General features: G+C 40.5%; 1 protein-coding gene across 10 annotated transcripts in view; it reads left to right on the top strand.

Annotated features, from left to right (window-relative positions):
- The window catches only part of PTPRC (protein tyrosine phosphatase receptor type C), a 258,953-nt gene that overhangs the window by 211,254 nt on the left and 27,631 nt on the right, over positions 1-20,068 (top strand). For all 10 annotated transcript variants that reach the window (XM_040408421.1, XM_040408423.1, XM_040408425.1 and 7 more), the window contains 5 exons: positions 6,545-6,670; positions 12,653-12,807; positions 14,602-14,737; positions 14,892-15,041; positions 15,386-15,476. In XM_040408421.1, the coding sequence (XP_040264355.1) occupies positions 6,545-6,670; positions 12,653-12,807; positions 14,602-14,737; positions 14,892-15,041; positions 15,386-15,476 (658 nt within the window). The remainder of the gene's footprint in view (positions 1-6,544; positions 6,671-12,652; positions 12,808-14,601; positions 14,738-14,891; positions 15,042-15,385; positions 15,477-20,068) is intronic.

Here is a 20,068-nt window from a genome sequence, read left to right on the forward strand (position 1 = left end):
AGCTTCATGTGTTATGGGTTTTGGGATGTGCTGAGGGAAAAACGTTTTACTTTTTTCTTTACATATTTGGTATCGTACTGACCCAGAGAATAAATGTATCATGTTATTTATGACAAAAAGAATGTCGCAAAATTGATAACATAAAAACCCAGTGGCAGTATTTCCTAGAAATGATTAATACAAGTTAATCAGTTATGTGTGCAATATGGTTCTATTAAAAAACCACAACTTGTCCTGCAAAAAATAAGCCCTTTACTTCTGCATCAATGGAAAAAAAAAAAAAATATATATATATATATATATAAAAAATAATAAAAAATCTTGGTCACTAAGACCAATGCATATCCCACATCTATAAAACCGCCTTCAAAGACATCTATGGGGTACTAATTGTGTTCCTTTGTTTTTTCTTAATGTTTTGGGCAACCTGTAACCCTCTGGTGAATACAATCGGAGGTTGAATTGGTAAAGTAGAACCTAAGATTTTATCTTCTATTAATAGATACCAATGCCTATAAATTATATTTCTTATCTTTTTGTAGTCCATATTAAATAATAGGACTAATTTTGATGTCTCTGTATTTGTTGGTCTACATGGTTTATCTAGAAAGAAAGATGCCCTGTCCATCTTCCTAAATTTATCTAATGATTGTTCTAGTGCTTCTAGAGGGCATTTTCTCTCCAAAAATTGTGCTTTGTACTTCTTTAATATGGACTACAAAAAGATAAGAAATATAATTTATAGGCATTGGCACCAATTAAAGGAAGATAAAATCTTAGGTTCTACCTAACCAAGTAAACCTCTGATTGTATTCACCAGAGGGTTACAGGTTGCCCCAAACATTAAGAAAAAACAAAGGAACACAATTAGTACCTCATGGATGTCTTTGAAGGGGCTTTATAGATGTGGGATAAGCATTAATTGCAAGGCAACAGAAGTGAATAAAAAAACAACAGCGATTAAATCCTCAGTTAATAATTTAAGGTTGGGAAATGAACGAAATACTGACATGTAATACAAAAGCTGTAATTTATGCAATTGAATGTCCTTGTTCAAAACAATACATTGGACATACAGGAAGAGCATTACAAATCTGAATTGCAAAACATATAAACAACATCAGAAAAGGGCATGAAAAACATTCATTATCAGATCATTTAAAAAAACATCATGACAGTAATCCAATGGGGTTAAAGTTTACAGCCATACAGTCTATTTAAAAAGATTGGAGAGGAGGAGACTTTATAGCTAAAATGTCCAGAAGTGAATCAAGGATGATTTTTGAATTTGGATCCTTGATGTCCTTTTGTCTCAATGCAGAACTGTAATTCTTTGGATTTATCTAGAGGGGCGGCGGGGGGGTATGCACAGCAGGTCGATGCCAGGCTGTACACCAGTGCATTGACGTGCTCCGCATCCCTCCTGCCACCCTTTAAACAGTAAACATGAGAAGATCTACAGGGAAATTGTGACTATCATATACAGCATTATATTTTCATTATTTATTTTTTATTCTTTATTTCCATTTTATTTTATCTTTCATTGTTCTTATTTATCTATAATGCATTATTATTAAGAGGATTATTATGGTTTATGAATGAGGTTCCTTAGCACATAAGGATGTCTAATATGTCTTAAAAAAAATTATAAATTTATAAAAGTATACATGAAGTATATATGAAGTATAAAGCAATTAATATAAATTAGTGTATTTAAATATAGGGTGACAAAGGAAAAGTGAATTCTACTTTAGACTAGTATTTAACCATTTGTCTGAAAATAATGCAAGGTGTGTATACAATATACCAACTATCGCAGTCTGGTCCATGTTTTGGTTTAGACCTGAAAAGGTTTATATAAGATGGAGGTCCCAACTCAATCATACTCTTTTTGCCACTGCGGAAGGAACAATACTTCCGAAACGCGTTTGGCGAGGATAAGAACAGTGATCCTACACATTTGAAAAACCCTCCTTGTATACCGTAAGCGTAAGAACGGAACGCTGAAAGATCTCTGAAGTCCGACATGGTTAAGGTTGCAAAGCGCATGCGCGAAGATATCCCTGCCGGTACAGCTGAATATTCGCATAATCACTGAACCGTAAAGTATATAACACGGCAAGGCATGTTAATTAACATTGATACCACTCTGTCACGGTGACTAAAAACACATTTGGCCGATTCAGTGAACTGCAGAACTATCTTGTATACACTAGAAAGAGCCTTTGAAATATATAATGGCTTGTGATTAATGAGATATTGATATCAACGTACAGTACAGACCAAAAGTTTGGACACACCTTCTCATTCAAAGAGTTTTCTTTATTTTCATGACTATGAAAATTGTAGATTCACACTGAAGGCATCAAAACTATGATTTAACACATGTGGAATTATATACATAACAAACAAGTGTGAAACAACTGAAAATATGTCATATTCTAGGTTCTTCAAAGTAGCCACCTTTTGCTTTGATTACTGCTTTGCACACTCTTGGCATTCTCTTGATGAGCTTCAAGAGGTAGTCCCCTGAAATGGTTTTCACTTCACAGGTGTGCCCTGTCAGGTTTAATAAGTGGGATTTCTTGCCTTATAAATGGGGTTGGGACCATCAGTTGCGTTGAAGAGAAGTCAGGTGGATACACAGCTGATAGTCCTACTGAATAGACTGTTAGAATTTGTATTATGGCAAGAAAAAAGCAGATAAGTAAAGAAAAACGAGTGGCCATCATTACTTTAAGAAATGAAGGTCAGTCAGTCAGCTGAAAAATTGGGAAAACTTTGAAAGTAAGGGCTATTTGACCATGAAGGAGAGTGATGGGGTGCTGCGCCAGATGACCTGGCCTCCACAGTCATCGGACCTGAACCCAATCGAGATGGTTTGGGGTAAGCTGGACCGCAGAGTGAAGGCAAAAGGGCCAACAAGTGCTAAACATCTCTGGGAATTCCTTCAATACTGTTGGAAGACCATTTCAGGGGACTACCTCTTGAAGCTCATCAAGAGAATGCCAAGAGTGTGCAAAGCAGTAATCAAAGCAAAAGGTGGCTACTTTGAAGACCCTAGAATATGACATTTTTTCAGTTGTTTCACACTTGTTTGTTATGTATATATTTCCACATGTGTTAATTCATAGTTTTGATGCCTTCATAGTCATAGAAAAAAATGAAAACTCTTTGAATGAGGAGGTGTGTCCAAACTTTTGGTCTGTACTGTATACCAAACAATAGGAGTGGACTTATCATCTAAAGTGTGGACAAAGGATCACTAATTCATTGTCTTAATGTTGCATGCGTGAGCTCCGCCTGTCAATGCAATAAAAAAAAATGAATTTGTATTTTTTAAACTTTATGTTATTGTATCTTATTAAATAGATATATGTTCATGTGAGCCAGCCATTTTTTTATTAGAAATATTGCCCATATGTTAAAGAATGTGTCAGCATTCAGAAACTGCCATTTTTTTGTGGCAAGCAGCCTGTGCCAAAATACCCACAAGTACATGAATCATTTACACAGGGATCTAGTTACTGTAATCATATACACAGAGATCTACACAGGGATCTAGTTACTGCAATCATATACATAGGGATCTAGTGACTGAAATCATACGTATACACAGGGATCTAGTAACTGTAATCATATACACAGTGTTCTAGTTGCTGTAATCATATACACAGGGATCTACTCAGATATCTAGTGACTGTAATCATATACACGGGAATCTAGTAGCTGTAATCATACACACAAGGAACTACACAAGGATCTAGTGACTGTAATCATATAAACAGGGATCTAGTGACTGTAATTATATACACAGGGATCTAGTGACTGTAATCATATACACAGGGATCTGCACAGGATCTAGTGACTCTAATAATAGACACAGGGATCTAGTAACTGTGATCATATGCACAGGGATCTACATAGGGATATAGTGACTGTAATCATATACACAGAACTCTAGTGACTGTGATAATATACACAGGGATCTACACAGGGATCTAGTGACTGCAATTATATACACAGGGATCTAGTAGCTTAATCAAATACACAGGGATCCAGTGGCTGTAATCATATACACAGATATCTAGCAGCTGCAATAATATACACAGGGATCTATACATGGATCTAGTGACTGTAATAATATAAACAAGGATCTAGTGACTATAATCATATACACAGGAATCTAGTGACTGTAATCATACACACAGGGATCTAGTGACTGTAACAATATACATGGGGATCTACTGACTGTAATGATATACTGTACACAGGGGTCTAGTGGCTGTAATCATATACACAGGGATCTATAAAGAGATCTAGTGACTGTAATCATATACACAGGGATCTAGTGACTGTAATCATATACACAGGGATCTACACAGTGGTGTATCTTGGTTTTGTATCTAGGCGAGTCTAAACTCGGGCAACCCCCTAATATAAATTTTCCCCACCCCTTCCTGTCAATGTCAAACCCCTTTCTCTGTAAATCCCATCTTTTCCTCTTTAGGCCCCACCCTTTTCTGTTAAAAAAACTATGCACATTCCTAGTTTGACACAAATATTTAGTATTTTGCAGATGTATAAAAAATATATAAAAATCTGTAAAATACAAAGTATGTGTGTCAGAAGTTGCCCTTTTTTAATTTTTAGAATGATACAGGCAGCCATTTTATTTAATACATTTGTGCTAATTTCTGTGTTGGTTGGAGGGGGGTGAGGGGCAGTATTACACAATCTGTATATGTATAAAAAAATATATAAAGATTGTGTAATACTGCCCCTCACCCCCCCTCCAACAGCACAGAAAATTAGCACAAATACAAAAAATAAAATGGCTGTATCATTATTCTAAAAATTAAAAAAGCACAACTTCTAACACAAATGTATTTTACAGATTACTTTTTTTTTTTTTAAAAAACAATGTGCAGCTAGAGATAGTACAGTATTAACCCCTCCCTAATTCTCCCCCCTCTAACCACCCAACGGGTCCCAACCCCCTTACCCCATAAAACAACTAAGTAATTGATTTTTTGTGAATTACTGTAATTTAAAGGGCTTCTGTCACCCCATTAAACCGTTTTTTTCTTTTCTTTAGTAATAATCCCTATAGTGCGATCTCATCATACATAAGCTAATTAATGATTACGTTCAGTAGAATTTGCTAAAAATCGATTTTTGAAATATGCTAATTACCTTGCTGGTAGCAGCCGCATCCTCCGTTCGTAATGACGCCCCCTCCGCATGCTGATTGACAGGGCCAGGGAAGGGAATCGTTCTCTGCTGGCGCTGTTAGAATTTGAAATCTCGCGCCTGCGCCGTACCTGTCTTCAATCGGCGCAGGCGCACTGAGAGGCGGCCGCTCGCTCGACCGCTCCATCCTCAATGCGCCTGCATTGATGACGTCATCGACGCAGGCGCATTGACGATGGAGAGGTCGAGCGAGCGGCCGCCTCTCAGTGCGCCTGCGCCGATTGAAGACAGGTACGGCGCAGGCGCGAGATTTCAAATTCTAACAGCGCCAGCAGAGAACGATTCCCTTCCCTGGCCCTGTCAATCAGCATGCGGAGGGGGCGTCATTACCATCGGAGGATGCGGCTGCTACCAGCAAGTAGCCGCCCTACTTGCTGGTAGCAAGGTAATTAGCATATTTCAAAAATCGATTTTTAGAAAATTCTACTGAACGAAAATCATTAATTAGCTTATGTATGAGGAGATCGCACTATAGGGATTATTAGTAAAGAAAAAAAAAAAACGGTTTAATGGGGTGACAGAAGCCCTTTAAGTACTTACAGTTTTTGAAGACAGCAGGCTCAGGGATCAGTGCATTGGTGGCCGGGGCCTGGCCTCAGTGTTCACGTTGACCGTGTGCAGGATCCGTCCTGCACTTGGAGGAGATAAGGCTCACCCTAGCATTGCCTGCCTGTGACTCCACCTCCGTGTGACGTCTCGACGGCAACACGCGGACGCAAAAGGCAGGGGAGGTTGGGAGGAAGTCAGGAGGAGGAGGAAGTAAGTCTTTCAACTCCTTCACTATGCGGCGCCGGCGATGCCGCTCGCATAGTGAAGGATCGGATCGGACCAGGGGCAAAAAAAATATTTAGCATATTGTGTAGCTATCACTAAGCAAACAAGGCATTTTGCCGCCCCATTGGCAAGTGCCGCCCTAGGCAAATGCCTTGTTTGCCTCGTGATAGATACACCCCTGGATCTACAGAGATCTAGTGACTGTAATCTTATATACAGGGATCTACACAGAGATCTAGTAGCTGTAATCATATACACAGGGATCTAGTGACTGTAATCATATACACAGGGATCTAGTGGTCAGGAAAGACTCAGATCTCAGGAGCACCTAAAGGACATTCCATCTACAATCCACTGATAATTTGTTTCCCCGTCTTCACATAATCTGCCTCCTCCTCTCTACTCCATTATGTTGTATGTAACTCTGTTGTGTATCTCGTTTAGGAGTTTTGTGAGATGCATTAATATCATACATTTGAAAGACATCATAGAAAATACTGTAATTATGATTTTTCAGAACAAATGTGCTCAGTACTGGCCATCAAATGACGAAGGCACAGAGGATTTTGGAGATGTCACTGTAAAGATCACGGAGGAGAAATTCTTTCCTGATTACATCACTCGTAAATTGCACATCACTAATGTAAGTTACTTCACCTTTTCCAATAGAGGAGATTTATCGAATATGGTGTGATGGAAAACTGGCTTAGTTGCCCCTAGCAAACACTCAGATTCCATCTTTAATTTTCCAAAAGAGCACTGAAAAATGAAAGGAGGAATCTGATTGGTTGCTATAGGAAACTAAGCCAGTTTTCCTTTTTTACCAGTTCTAAAAAAATCTCCCCAAATGAGTACCAGTTTATAGTAATATGTTATGTTGTACATATTCACTCACATTCGTCTGTTGTAAAGGTTTTATGCCATGACTAATTAAAAAAATTAAAATCAGACATCATAGTACATGAAAATCTAGAGCCAGTCCTGTACATCGCATGGATTCAGAGATCCTCCATTCATTGCTCCAATTGCTCTGCTAGATTTATTTCAGACTGGCAACTCAGGGAATATGTCCTTTATCAGGGGATGTGTCCTTTCTGCTGCAGCTCTCTCCCTGTAACTGTCACAGCTATTTATAACAATAGATACAACTAGTGGCAGTGAAAGGATAAGGGCTGTTTCACACGAGCGGATGCCGTGCGTGACATCCGCTCCGTGAATGACAGCCAAGACCCGATGCAGACTGCAGAGGCACGGAGCATTAACATGATTGATAATGCTCCATGCCTCTCTGTGATCTCTTTACTACGAAATCAGTGACAACTTTATCTCACTGTGATTTCGTAGTAAAGAGATCACAGAGAGGCACGGAGCATTATCAATCATGTTAATGCTCCGTGCTTCTGCAGTCTGCATCGGGTCTTGGCTGTCATTCACGGAGCGGATGTCACGCACGGCATCCGCTCGTGTGAAACAGCCCTAAAACTGAACATGTGCGAGCACCTCAATAGGTGAATGTACACATTGCTATACAGGTTAAACACCAGGGGGCACTATTATAGTCAAGTTATGAGAACATCCCTCAAATGGAGCATTTTTGTAACAAAGTAAATTACAAAAGTGATTAAAATAGGGTGTGCACTAGTACTATAAAGTGCCACCGCTGGCTAGACAAAAAGAAACCTCGTTTCCACAACAAGCTTCAATGTATCAAGGTAACTGTATTGCTAGGTGTGAATAGTAATCTAGCAGAGATACAGGTCCGATACCTGAGCAAGGATGTCGAATGGCTCTGATCTGATTCTCCATTCTTTTCCACACTGAGCTCGCAGACAGGACACTTCCCAATCCACCAGTGGAGGTTTCTATAGTCGACTGAAGGTAGGGCTGAATCTAATACGGTCAGCTGCTAGGACCAAAAACACCAACGCGTTTTGGTAGATTAAACCTAAATGCACACAATTAGGATTGCATGTGGATTTTCCACGCAGATTCGCATGCAGAAAATCTGCACCGTAGGTCATTCAGAATGTGTTCTATGGGAATTTGAAATTCTTATGTACACAATGCAGATTTTTTCTGTGCGGATCTGGACCTGCGGTGCGGATTTTTTTAAATCCGCAGCATGCCAATTCATTTTATTTTTCTTGACTGGATTTTCTCCATTCACTTCAAAGGGGAGAGTAAAATCCTTATGCAGAAAATGCACATTAAATCCACATCAAATCCGTATGCAAATCTGCACCAATTGATATGGATTGTTTGCATGGATTTCCCTGCGAACACCTGCAGATTTCAGTGCGGATACTCCACACATAAATCCTGAACGTGTGCATTTACCCAAAAGCGTCTACCTTTGTCAGGACACCAAAGCCGAGAATGATGTCACCTGCACTTCTATCGCCGACTTTCAATTCAGTAGCAGTGCCAGCTGGGGCACGCTCCGTATTAGATTGACTGTTTCCTTAATGATGCAGCAGAGCGCTCATACAGCACATTGTCCAGTCAGTGAGAGAGGTCTGCATCTACACACTGACTTACTAGGATGGAAGATTAGTACGGCCATTTACCACCTCACCCCTTTTCCCATTAACAAACACACGGAGACCTTATTTTGGTGTAAAAGTCCGTAGCGGCCCATTTATTAACAGATTAACCATCATAACATTTTCTTTACATAACTTGCATGTATCTGAACAACGTTCCAACTTAACCCCTTGATAATGAGGGATCCTGAAAGGCAAGCCCATCATATTAATCTTCCAGTTGAAGTTTAACCTTACCCTTGGCCTCACTCACCGACCCAAGGGCACCAAACAAACATCATGCCCCTGTAAGCCTTCTAGCCCAAACAGGAGCCCCCATCTTTCAACTCACCAAACCTCGTAAGATGCACGTCCCAAAGAGTCATGCAACGTCCCAGAATCCCCCTTCTACCTGCCTACCGCTACGACAACCCACCACTCCCCAGTAGAAACAATACAAATTAAGGGCGGGAACTTACAACCTATCTCCCGGTCAATTAACTAACTCCCTAAAATACTGCCCGCCAACCTGCACTGCCCCACCCTCTGCTCCACCAATCACTACCTATATCTCTTTTCTTTAAATTATTTAACCCTTTCCTTGCCTACAACTTTACCCTAAGTCAATACGCCATTTCGCTATGGCTGCATCCTGCTCTATCGCTCTTTCTTCTCTCTCTCCCTGCCCAAGAACAATTTGTGTGATCAGTGCAGGCAGGAGAGGAAGGTAGGAGATCATAGGGAGGACTCTGAGAAACACAGTCATCTCCATCCTGAAGGTCTCCATGCTGCAGTGAAGGAGATGAAAGCTCTGAGGAACTGTAGCTTGAGGACATTTGATAAGTGGGAGGGGCCAGACCAGAATGATGATTAGTGTGGTTGTAAGTATACAGAAATATGATTTATTATTAAAAATAATAGTTTATGTGTGTGTGAGAGAGAAAGGTCTGTACGCAGCAGAGCTGTGCATGTACAGTGGATATAAAAAGTCTACATACCCCTGTTAAAATGTCAGGTTTCTGTGATGTAAAAAAATTAGACAAAGATTAATCATTTCAGAACTTTTTCCACCTTTAATGTGACCTATAAACTGTACAACTCATTTAAAAAACAAACTATAATCTTATAAAATAATAATAATGTGGTTCCATAAGTGTGCACACCCTCTTATAACTGGGGATGTAACTGTCTTAACTGTAACTGTCAGAATTAAGAAATCACATTCACAATCATGTTAAATAGGCGTCAGCCTAATTAACCCCAAATAAAGTTCAGCTGCTCTAGTTGGTCTTTCCTGAAATTTTCTTAGTCGCATCCCACAGCAAAAGCCATGGTCCACAGAGACCTTCCAAAGCATCAGAGGGATCTCATTGTTAAAAGGTATCAGTCAGGAGAAGGGTACAAAAGAATTTCCAAGGCATTAGATATACCATGGAACACAGTGAAGACAGTCATCATCAAGTGGAGAAAATATGGCACAACAGTGACATTACCAAGAGCTGGACCTCCCTCCAAAATTGATGAAAAGAGGAGAAGAAAACTGGTCTGGGAGGCTACCAAGAGGCCTACAGCAACATTAAAGGAGCTGCAGGAATATCTGGCAAGTACTGGCTGTGTGGTACATGTGTTAACAATCTCCCGTATTCTTCATCTGGGCTATGGGGTAGAGTGGCAAGACGAAAGCCTTTTATTACGAAGAAAAACATCCAAGCCAGGCTACATTTTGCAAAAACACATCTGAAGTCTCCCAAAAGCATGTGGGAAAAGGTGTTAGGGTCTGATGAAACCAAGGTTGAACTTTTGGCCATAATTCCAAAAGATATGTTTGGCCCAAAAACAACACTGCACATCACCAAAAGAACACCATACCCACAGTGAAGCATGGTGGTGGCAGCATCATGCTTTGGGGCTGTTTTTCTTCAGCTGGTATTAAGCTAGAGGGAATTATGAACAGTTTCAAATACCTGTCAATATTGGCACAAAACCTTCAGGCTTCTGCTAGAAAGCTGAACATGAAGAGGAACTTCATCTTTCAGCATGAGAACGACCCAAAGCATACATCCATATCAACAAAGGAATGGCTTCACCAGAAAAAGAGGAAAGTTTTGGAATGGCCCAGCCAGAGCCCAGACCTGAATCTGATTGAAAATCTGTAGGGTGATCTGAAGAAGGCTGTGCACAGGAGATGCCCTCGCAATCTAACAGATTTGGAGTGTTTTTGCAAAGAAGAGTGGGCAAATCTTGCCAAGTCAAAATGTGCCATGCTGATAGACTCATATCCAAAAAGGGTATGTAATAAAATCAAAAGGTGCTTCAACAAAGTATTAGTTTAAGGGTGTGCACACTTATGCAACCATATTATTTTATTTTTATATTGTTTCTTCCCTCTACCTAAAAGATTTCAGTTTAAATTGAGTTGTACAGTTTATAGGTCACATTAAAGGTGGAAAAAGTTCTGAAATGATTTATCTTTGTCTCATGATGTCTCGTGATTTTTGTATATCACAGAAACCGGACATTTTAAGAAGGGTGTGTAGACTTTTTATATCCACTGTATTTGTCAGCTGTGTATGCAGCATGGCTGTGTGTGTGTTTGTATGCACTTGCACATGCAGCAGAGCCTTTTGTGTGTATATATGTGTACTGCACTGCTGTGTGTGTATAATGTGCGTACCACAGAGCTGTGTACTTATACTAGTATAATGTCATGATTAGAGATGAGCGAATTTCTTAATAGTTCGATTCGGCTGATTCGCAGAATTTTAAAAAAAAATTTGCTTTGTGGCGAATTACTTTTTTTGTAAGTAGCAGGTGCAATAACAGGGAGCTGCGATAGCGCCGCCCCTATCATTGTACCCCTCAGATGCCGCATTCATACATGATCGCAGTATCTGCGTGTAAAATTAACAATAAAAAATAAATAAATCAAAATTACCTCTTCAATTTGCTCATGACAGGCCAGCCACCGCTATCTTGCTTGAAGATCTCGGCCGAAATTCTGTGCGGCCAGAGATTACGTCATCACTCCAGCTGTCGTGGTAACGTATGATGTCATCACACCGGCCGACGTGATGATGTAATCTCGCGCCACACAGGATTTTGGCCGAGATCTTCAGGCAAGATGGAGGCTGGCGGCCGCCGCGAGCAAATGGAGGAGGTAAGTTTGAATTTTTTTGTTTTTTATACTATTTCAGGTTAAATCGATTCGCTGACACGAAGCACAAGAAAATTCGGCTTGTAAGCGAATCGAATTTATCCTCAAATTCGGATCCAATTCCACTGCGTGGGATTCGATTCGCTCATCTCTAGTCATGATCATGGAGAGTAAAAAAAATATATAAACTAGCAGAGGAAGCTTACCAGTTACAAGTTGTGCAGAGCAATGCCAGGAGAAACATTTACTTGAATAGGAACATTTGGTGAGGTGACCACATGTGCCATTGCCGTTTGTTTCAATGGTCTAAAGATGACACAGTAAGGTTAACAGAAGCTGACCAAAAATATTACCCCTTCTAGGCTAGACCCCAAAGTTAGTGGCCTTGATTATTGGAAAATATTTTTTCTAATTTTCTGTAGTTTAAACTGTGTCTTATAGTCAAGTATGTCTTATAGTTCAGAAAATGATGGTTTTCTATGCTGAATTATATAAAATAGCATTTAATGCTGGAACAACCCATTAATATCTAGAGAATTTGAAGTTTCTCAGAAATTTTGCAGAGCAGCCACATTGTCACCCAGGCCCTGTCTGCAGGGCTGGACCCTTTTCTTCATCATTGGCAGCCTCCATGGACTCTTGTTTTTTTTGTTTCACACTAGCTTCACACTAGCAGAACTAGACATGGGATTTTTGACATGATTCTGATGATTTTCACGAGGTCTGTTGACATCCTTATGTCAAGCCAACTCCCACCTGATGTGTACATTTGAAATATGTACATGACATACATACATTGAATACTTCTGCTAGCTGTTTTGTAACTATATTCGTCTAGATATAAATCTACAATGGGAAGATTAGGATTTCTACAAATGATGTGTTTTTCATAGTCTTCCTTGATAAACATGAAATATGCTTACCAATATTCTTTTCATCCACAATATAGCGGCGTGAAAAGTCAGAGCGTGACATAACTCACATCCAGTTCACTGTTTGGCCAGATCATGGTGTACCTGATGATCCCAACCTCTTGCTAAAATTACGTCGGAGGGTCAATGCTTTGAGCAATTTTTTCAGCGGTCCGATAATTGTTCATTGCAGGTACAGTAATTCTAATATTTTACACCTTTTAACAATATATTAGAACAAGTCATCCCAACAGTACTAGGCTGAATGGCAACAACATACTGTATAAAGCAAGTGTGAGTATCAAATTGAAAATACGAGAAACCAAAGAAAATCACACTGTGCAACATAGCATATATAAGTACAAATTCATTTCATTCCTAATTTATTACTAAACAAAATTATTAGAAGCACATAAAAGATAGACAGATACCCATGATAATCGCAGCACTGTATAGTACAACAGTTAGCATGTAGTGTAAGTTGGTGTAAATTGTGTACGAGTGATATAGTACAAAAACAGACATTCGGGATACAGTACATGCTGTATAATGCATACTCATGATACACCCACCAACATACAGGCACCTAGCAGCCCCAACGAACGTTCACCATCACTTTCTCAAGGATTTTAACATGTTTATACACTCCTGAACAAGATAAACTTGTGTCATATACAGTATTATGGTACGTAGTGTGACTTTATGTAATTCCATAATTTTAGAACACGGAAGAGGTGTGTGCTACTAATGCTTAAGCTCACAGGATTTCTGTCCCGCTTCGGTGTGGGAGGGAAACACCACACCGAGCATAAGAGGGAAGGGGGGAACAGGGAATCAGGCCTGAGAACTAGGGAAGGAAGATGGACACCTCCTAGTAAAACCCTAACCAAAATCCTGACTGTCTACCAGTATGAACAGACCTCAGAGGTAGGTGTGTTCATGCGCAGGAATACCTAGAATCCTATCTAGACTTTGGTACTAATGGCAGGGACGAGACTACCTGTTCCTCCAAAAGGAAGGATGAACAGGAGTCACCTACAGGCCTAATACAAACAATAGGGAAATGCAACACACAGAACCCAAACAAAATACAAAAGGGAAAAGAAAAACTTAACTTTAAAGGGCTATGGAAGCACCAGGAACTCTGCCGAGATCCACACACCAGCTCTCCACAACTGAAACTGAAGCTATAAACCGCACAGCATTACGGGACAAGCAACAATAAATAATGAAGGTTAAATGACCACATTAGCAACACCTGAGGAAAGGGGTGTGGCCATTACCAGAAACAACATAGATGCCTATTGTTCCACTGGGAAAACCTGTCAGATCAAACCAAGTGTTGCCAGTCTCACTGATCTACTGCCACCTGTCGCGGGAACGTCCAATAGATATGGTGCTATAAATCCCCTCCTCAATATCATTAATAAATAAATTAAATAATAAAGGGCCCAGCACTGATCCTTGGGGTACACCACTTATAACCTGGGACCATTCTGAATAGGAATTATTGACCACAACTCTCTGGACACGGTCCTTCAGCCAGTTTTCAATCCAATTACAAACTATACTTTCCAAGCCTATAGGTCTATAATTACCTGTGGAGGACCTTGATCCTTTTTTGAATATGGGCACCTGGTTTGCACCACGTATTCAAAAAGCTATAACGTTTTCATTTTTCCAGTGATCTAGCTGTATTGGGGCTTTTTTTGGTGGACATTCTTTAGTTGTATTTTTCAGTGGTACCATTTACTGTCAATTCACATTAGCGCTATTTATTTCTGCTGTTCTGCTCCTTTATTGGAGCAAAATAACAAATACAATGGAAGTGCCAGGTTTGGCACATAACTGGGAACCCTAAGAGACTCCATTAGTAAATTCCATACAGCCATCATATATACACATTGCCATAAAGTGGCCAACCCCATTAATAGTTTGCTCTAGATTGCAGTATCTATAATGCACAATTATGACCTTCTGTTTTCAGTGCTGGTGTTGGACGTACAGGAACCTATATTAGCATTGATGCCATGTTGGAAGGACTGGAGGCAGAGAACAGGGTGGATGTCTACGGCTACGTGGTACAGTTGAGACGGCAACGCTGTTTGATGGTTCAAGTGGAGGTGAATAAAAATGATATAATATTAAAGCAATAATAATATAATATTACATTTAAATTTACCATCATATCTGTTTTTATAAAAAAAATTGCTGATTCAAAGGCTTTTAAATGTAATTGTGTCTAATGCGTTTGAACATACTTTTATATTCTTACAGTCCCAGTACATCTTCATACACAAGTCTTTGGTGGAATACAACCAGTTTGGGGAGACAGAAATCAATGCAGCTGAGTTACCACATTTGCTCAACAACATGAAGAAGAATGAGCTTCCTTCTGAACCATCACAGCTGAACTGTGAATTTCAGGTAAAGGGGGAAAGAAAAGTTTCATGGGAACCCTCTCTGAGTGTAGTGACAGGCACGCTGATTTCTATTCTATCTAAGCAGTGTAGTATTCGGCCAGCAAGGAGTCCAATGATATGCATGGTACACAAGCACCTTCCAATCTCTCTCTGCTGTCCAAACACTGATTGGCAGGTTTCTCCTTAAGCTTGGTAAGGGCTGGAGAGAAGCCTACCAGACACTATGTCTGTCTTAATAGGTTGAACCTACTGACAAATGCTCCATTTTGTGAAACCACCATGAATTGTATCCCATGACAAATGTTTTAAAAAATGATCAATTAACAATTATAAAAAATCTATTTTTAGAGATTACCTTCATATAAAAACTGGAGACCACAGACAACAGGAAACCACCCGGATAATAAAGACAAGAACCGCAACTCCACAGTGGTTCCATGTAAGATATCATATATAATAATAGACATACACACATGGATATATGATTCCGCAAGCAATAAATGCTAAGCTGTTAAAGGTTATACAGACGACATTCACAAATATCCTAAACTTAACTAAAAAGCAATACAGATATACATAACATATCCAAGTATTAAACTGTATATTTAATGTAGAGGCTTCTCTAGACCCACAGCTAAAGGGCTCATATGCACTGCAGAGCTATGTGTTCCAAGGTTGTATGGCATTGCATGGAGGTTGGACAGACCTACACTGCCTTTGTGTGCTGCTGTGCAGGCTTCTTTGTCTGCTGTATGTGGGTCTGTAGCATACTGTTCTAGGCACTGATATGGAATAGACACTCCCATTTAGTCAATGGCACTGATCAATATTACCACTATACAGGAGTGAATGAAGTCAGCAGTGTGTTTTGCTATACACTTAAATATAGAACTGATCCAACACAGTCAGAGGCAAAGCACGCAACACCTAATTTCAATGACCGATAGGTGAATTCCCTAAATTGCCCAAACACTTATTGTGACCAACCGAGTATGAAAATAAATTTCAGAAGCCATGTGGCCTGTGGAACCCCTCCAAGCCAACCCCTTCTTCCCCAGGAATGTGCCAAATTACATGCCTCTGGTATCTCTCTTTAGTCTCTCTCTTTCTCTGATGTCATTCATTAGTGTACTCCCCCCTCAAGAAAGACGCTGGTTTAATTGGAAAGTCCAGCAGTGTGGGATTGCAAAGAATAAATAAATAGCTTTTGTTAGTATCAGCTGGTACTGCCCACCAAAAGGAGCTGCCATAGGCACTGGACCTTCAGTGCCTAGATGCAAATATGGCACGGCTTTATGTACATAGATATTTTCCCCTAGGGCCATGGCAGAAGACCTCAATATGCCTCTATATAAAATAAAGGCATATGGAAGCACATACAGTCAGGTCTATAAATATTGGAACATCAACACAATTCTAAAATCTTTGGCTCTATACACCACCACAATGGATTTGAATTGAAACAAACAAGATGTGCTTTAACTGCAGACTGTGAGCTTTAATTTGAGGGTACTTACATCCAAATCAGGTGAACGGTGTAGGAATTACAACAGTTTGCATATGTGCCTCCCACTTGTTAAGGGACCAAAAGTAATGGGACAGAATACTAATCATTAATTAAACTTTCACTTTTTAATACTTGGTTGCAAATCCTTTGCAGTCAATTGCAGCCTGAAGTCTGGAACGCATAGACATCAACAGACGCTGGGTTTCATCCCTGGTGATGCTCTGCCAGGCCTCTACTGCAACTGTCTTCAGTTCCTGCTTGTTCTTGGGGCATTTTCCCTTCAGTTTTGTCTTCAGCGAGTGAAATGCATGCTGAATCAGATTCAGGACAGGTGATTGACTTGGCCATTGCATAACATTCCACTTCTTTCCTTTAAAAATTCTTTGGTTGCTTTTGCAGTATGCTTTGGGTCATTGTCCATCTGCACTGTGAAGCACTGTCCAATGAGTACTGAAGCATTTGGCTGAATAGGAGCAGATAATATTGCCAAAACACTTCAGAATTCATCCTGCTGCTTTTGTCAGCAGTCACATCATCAATAAATACAAGAGAACCAGTTCTATTGGCAGCCATACATGCCCACGCCATGACACTACCACGACCATGCTTCAGTGAAGAGGTGGTATGCTTAGGATCATGAGCAGTTCCTTTCCTTCTCCATACTCTTCTCTTCCCATCACTCTGGTACAAGTTGATCTTGGTCTCACCTGTCCATAGGATGTTGTTCCAGAACTCTGAAGGCTTTTTTAGATGTCGTTTGGCAAACTCTAATCTGGCTTTCCTGTTTTTGAGGCTCACCAATTGTTTACATCTTGTGGTGAACTCTCTGTATTCACTCTGGTGAAGTCTTCTCTTGATTGTTGACTTTGACACACATACACCTACCTCCTGGAGAGTGTTCTTGATCTGGCCAACTGTTGTGAAGGGTGTTTTCTTCACCAGGGAAAAAATTCTTTGGTCATCCACCACAGTTGTTTTCCGTGGTCTTCCGGGTCTTTTGGTGTTGCTAAGCTCACCGATGCGTTCCTTCTTTTTAAGAATATTCCAAACAGTTGTTTTTGCCATGCCTAATGTTTTTGCTATCTCTCTGATGGGTTTGTTTTGTTTTTTCAGCCTAATGATGGCTTGCTTTTGTCTTTTGTGGTGTAATCCCCATTTAGTATGTGTTGCACAATTGACAACGCAGTCCAGTGCACATCTTGCATGATGTATGCAGTCCTGGAACAGCCGTTCAAGGGTGTATATCTTTGTTCAAGATGTGAGCAAATTACCCGTTTGGAATCGCTAATCGAGTCTCTAAATGGGCAAGTTGCAACACTGAGAGGCATTGACAATTTGCAAAAGAGTTTGATTCTCACCGAGCAAGCACTCTTTGGGGTAGATGAGGGGGAGAGTGACAGAGAGGAGGCTGAGGAAAGTGAGGTAGCTAGCTGGGTAACAGTTAGAAAGCGGGGTAGAGGGAAGAGTGCCAGGGAGGCTAGCCCTGATCTGACACACCCCAACAAGTTTGCACGTTTGGCAGATGAGGGGGATATCAGTCCAGGGACGGCACTGCCGCAGCCGGACACTTCCTCTGCCAGTCAGGGGAATGTCAGCTTCGGTAAGCAGGGGACCAGGAGAGCAGGGCAGGCCAGACAGGTGCTGGTAGTGGGAGACTCAATTATTAGGGGAACAGATAGGGAAATCTGTCACAAAGACCGTGATCGCCGAACAGTGTGCTGTCTTCCTGGCGCTAGAGTTTGACACATCGCGGATCGGGTTGACAGATTACTGGGAGGGGCTGGAGAAGATCCAGCGGTCATGGTCCATATCGGAACCAATGACAAAGTTAGGGGTAGGTGGAGAGTCCTTAAAAATGATTTCAGGGATTTAGATCAAAAGCTTAGGGCAAGGACCTCAAAGGTAGTATTTTCCGAAATACTACCTGTACCACGGGCCACACAAGAAAGGCAGCGGGAGATTAGGGAAATTAACAAGTGGCTCAAGAACTGGTGTAGGAAGGAGGGGTTTGGGTTCCTGGAGAACTGGGCCGACTTCTCTATCGGCTACAGGCTCTATCGTAGGGACGGGCTGCACCTCAATGGGGAAAGGGCAGCTGTGTTGGGGAAGAAGATGGCTAGAAGGTTGGACGAGTGTTTAAACTAGGGACTGGGGGGGAGGGTAATTACACTATAGAAGGGGAAGATAGTGCAGATAGAGACCGGGGGCAAGGTAGTGGGACTGGGGGAGGAATGGAAGGAGGGACTAGAACAGTTCAGAAGGAAAGGTGTAGGGTGAAAAATATACATAAACCTCTCAAATGTATGTATACTAATGCCAGAAGTCTGACTAATAAAACTGGTGAACTGGAATTGGTGATGTGTGAGGAGGACTATGACTGGAATAACTGAGACATGGCTGGATGATAGCTATGACTGGGCGGTTAATGTACAAGGTTACAGTCTGTTTAGAAAGGATCGTCAAAACCGGAGAGGGGGAGGGGTCTGCCTTTATGTAAAGTCCTGTCTAAAGCCCACACTCCTTGAAGATATAAGTGAGGGACATGAACATGTGGAGTCACTGTGGGTAGAGATACATGGAGCTAAAAACAACAATAAATTACTAATAGGAGTTTACTATAAATCGCCTAATATACCACAGTCCACAGAAAATCTACTACTAAACGAGATAGACAAGGCGGCAAATCATAATGAGGTGGTTATTATGGGGGACTTCAACTACCCAGATATAGACTGGGAAACTGAAACTTGTATATCTCATAAAGGAAACAGATTCTTGGCAATAACTAAAGACAATTACCTCTCCCAACTGGTTCAGGACCCGACTAGAGGGACGGCCATACTGGACTTAGTATTAACCAATAGACCTGACAGAACAACAGACGTGCAGGTTGGGGGACACCTGGGAAATAGTGACCATAAAGTAATAACCTTCCAATTATCATTCAAAAGAGCGTTTCTACAGGGAGGAACAAAAATACCAAACTTCAAAAAAGCTAAATTTAGCCAACTAAGAGAGGCCATAGGCCTAACTAAAGGGGATAAAGTCCTCAAAAATAAAAATACAGCCACAAAATGGGATATCTTTAAAAGCATCCTAAAAGCTCATTGTGAGAGGTACATACCGTATGGGAATAAAAGGTTAAGGAACAAAAAGAAACCAATGTGGATAAATAGAACTGTAAACACTAAAACAGGAGGGTAGCACGGAAGCACTGAAAAACTATAAGGAAAAAAATAGAACATGTAAAAAACAAATAAAAGCGGCTAAACTAGAGACCGAGAGATTAATTGCAAAATAGAGTAAAACTAACCCTAAAATGTTCTTCAATTATATAAATGTTAAAAAGTATAAATCTGAAGGTGTCGGTCCTTTAAAGTAATGAGGGGGGATTCGCAGAGAGCGACGAGGAGAAAGCAAAGCTGTTAAATATTTTTTTCTCCAATGTATTCACTGAGGAAAATAAACTGTCAGATGAAAAGCTGAATGTTGAAATAAATTCCCCATTAAAAGTGTCCTGTCTG

The sequence above is a fragment of the Bufo bufo genome, chromosome 9, assembly GCF_905171765.1.
Source record: "Bufo bufo chromosome 9, aBufBuf1.1, whole genome shotgun sequence".
NCBI classification, from domain to species: domain Eukaryota; kingdom Metazoa; phylum Chordata; class Amphibia; order Anura; family Bufonidae; genus Bufo; species Bufo bufo.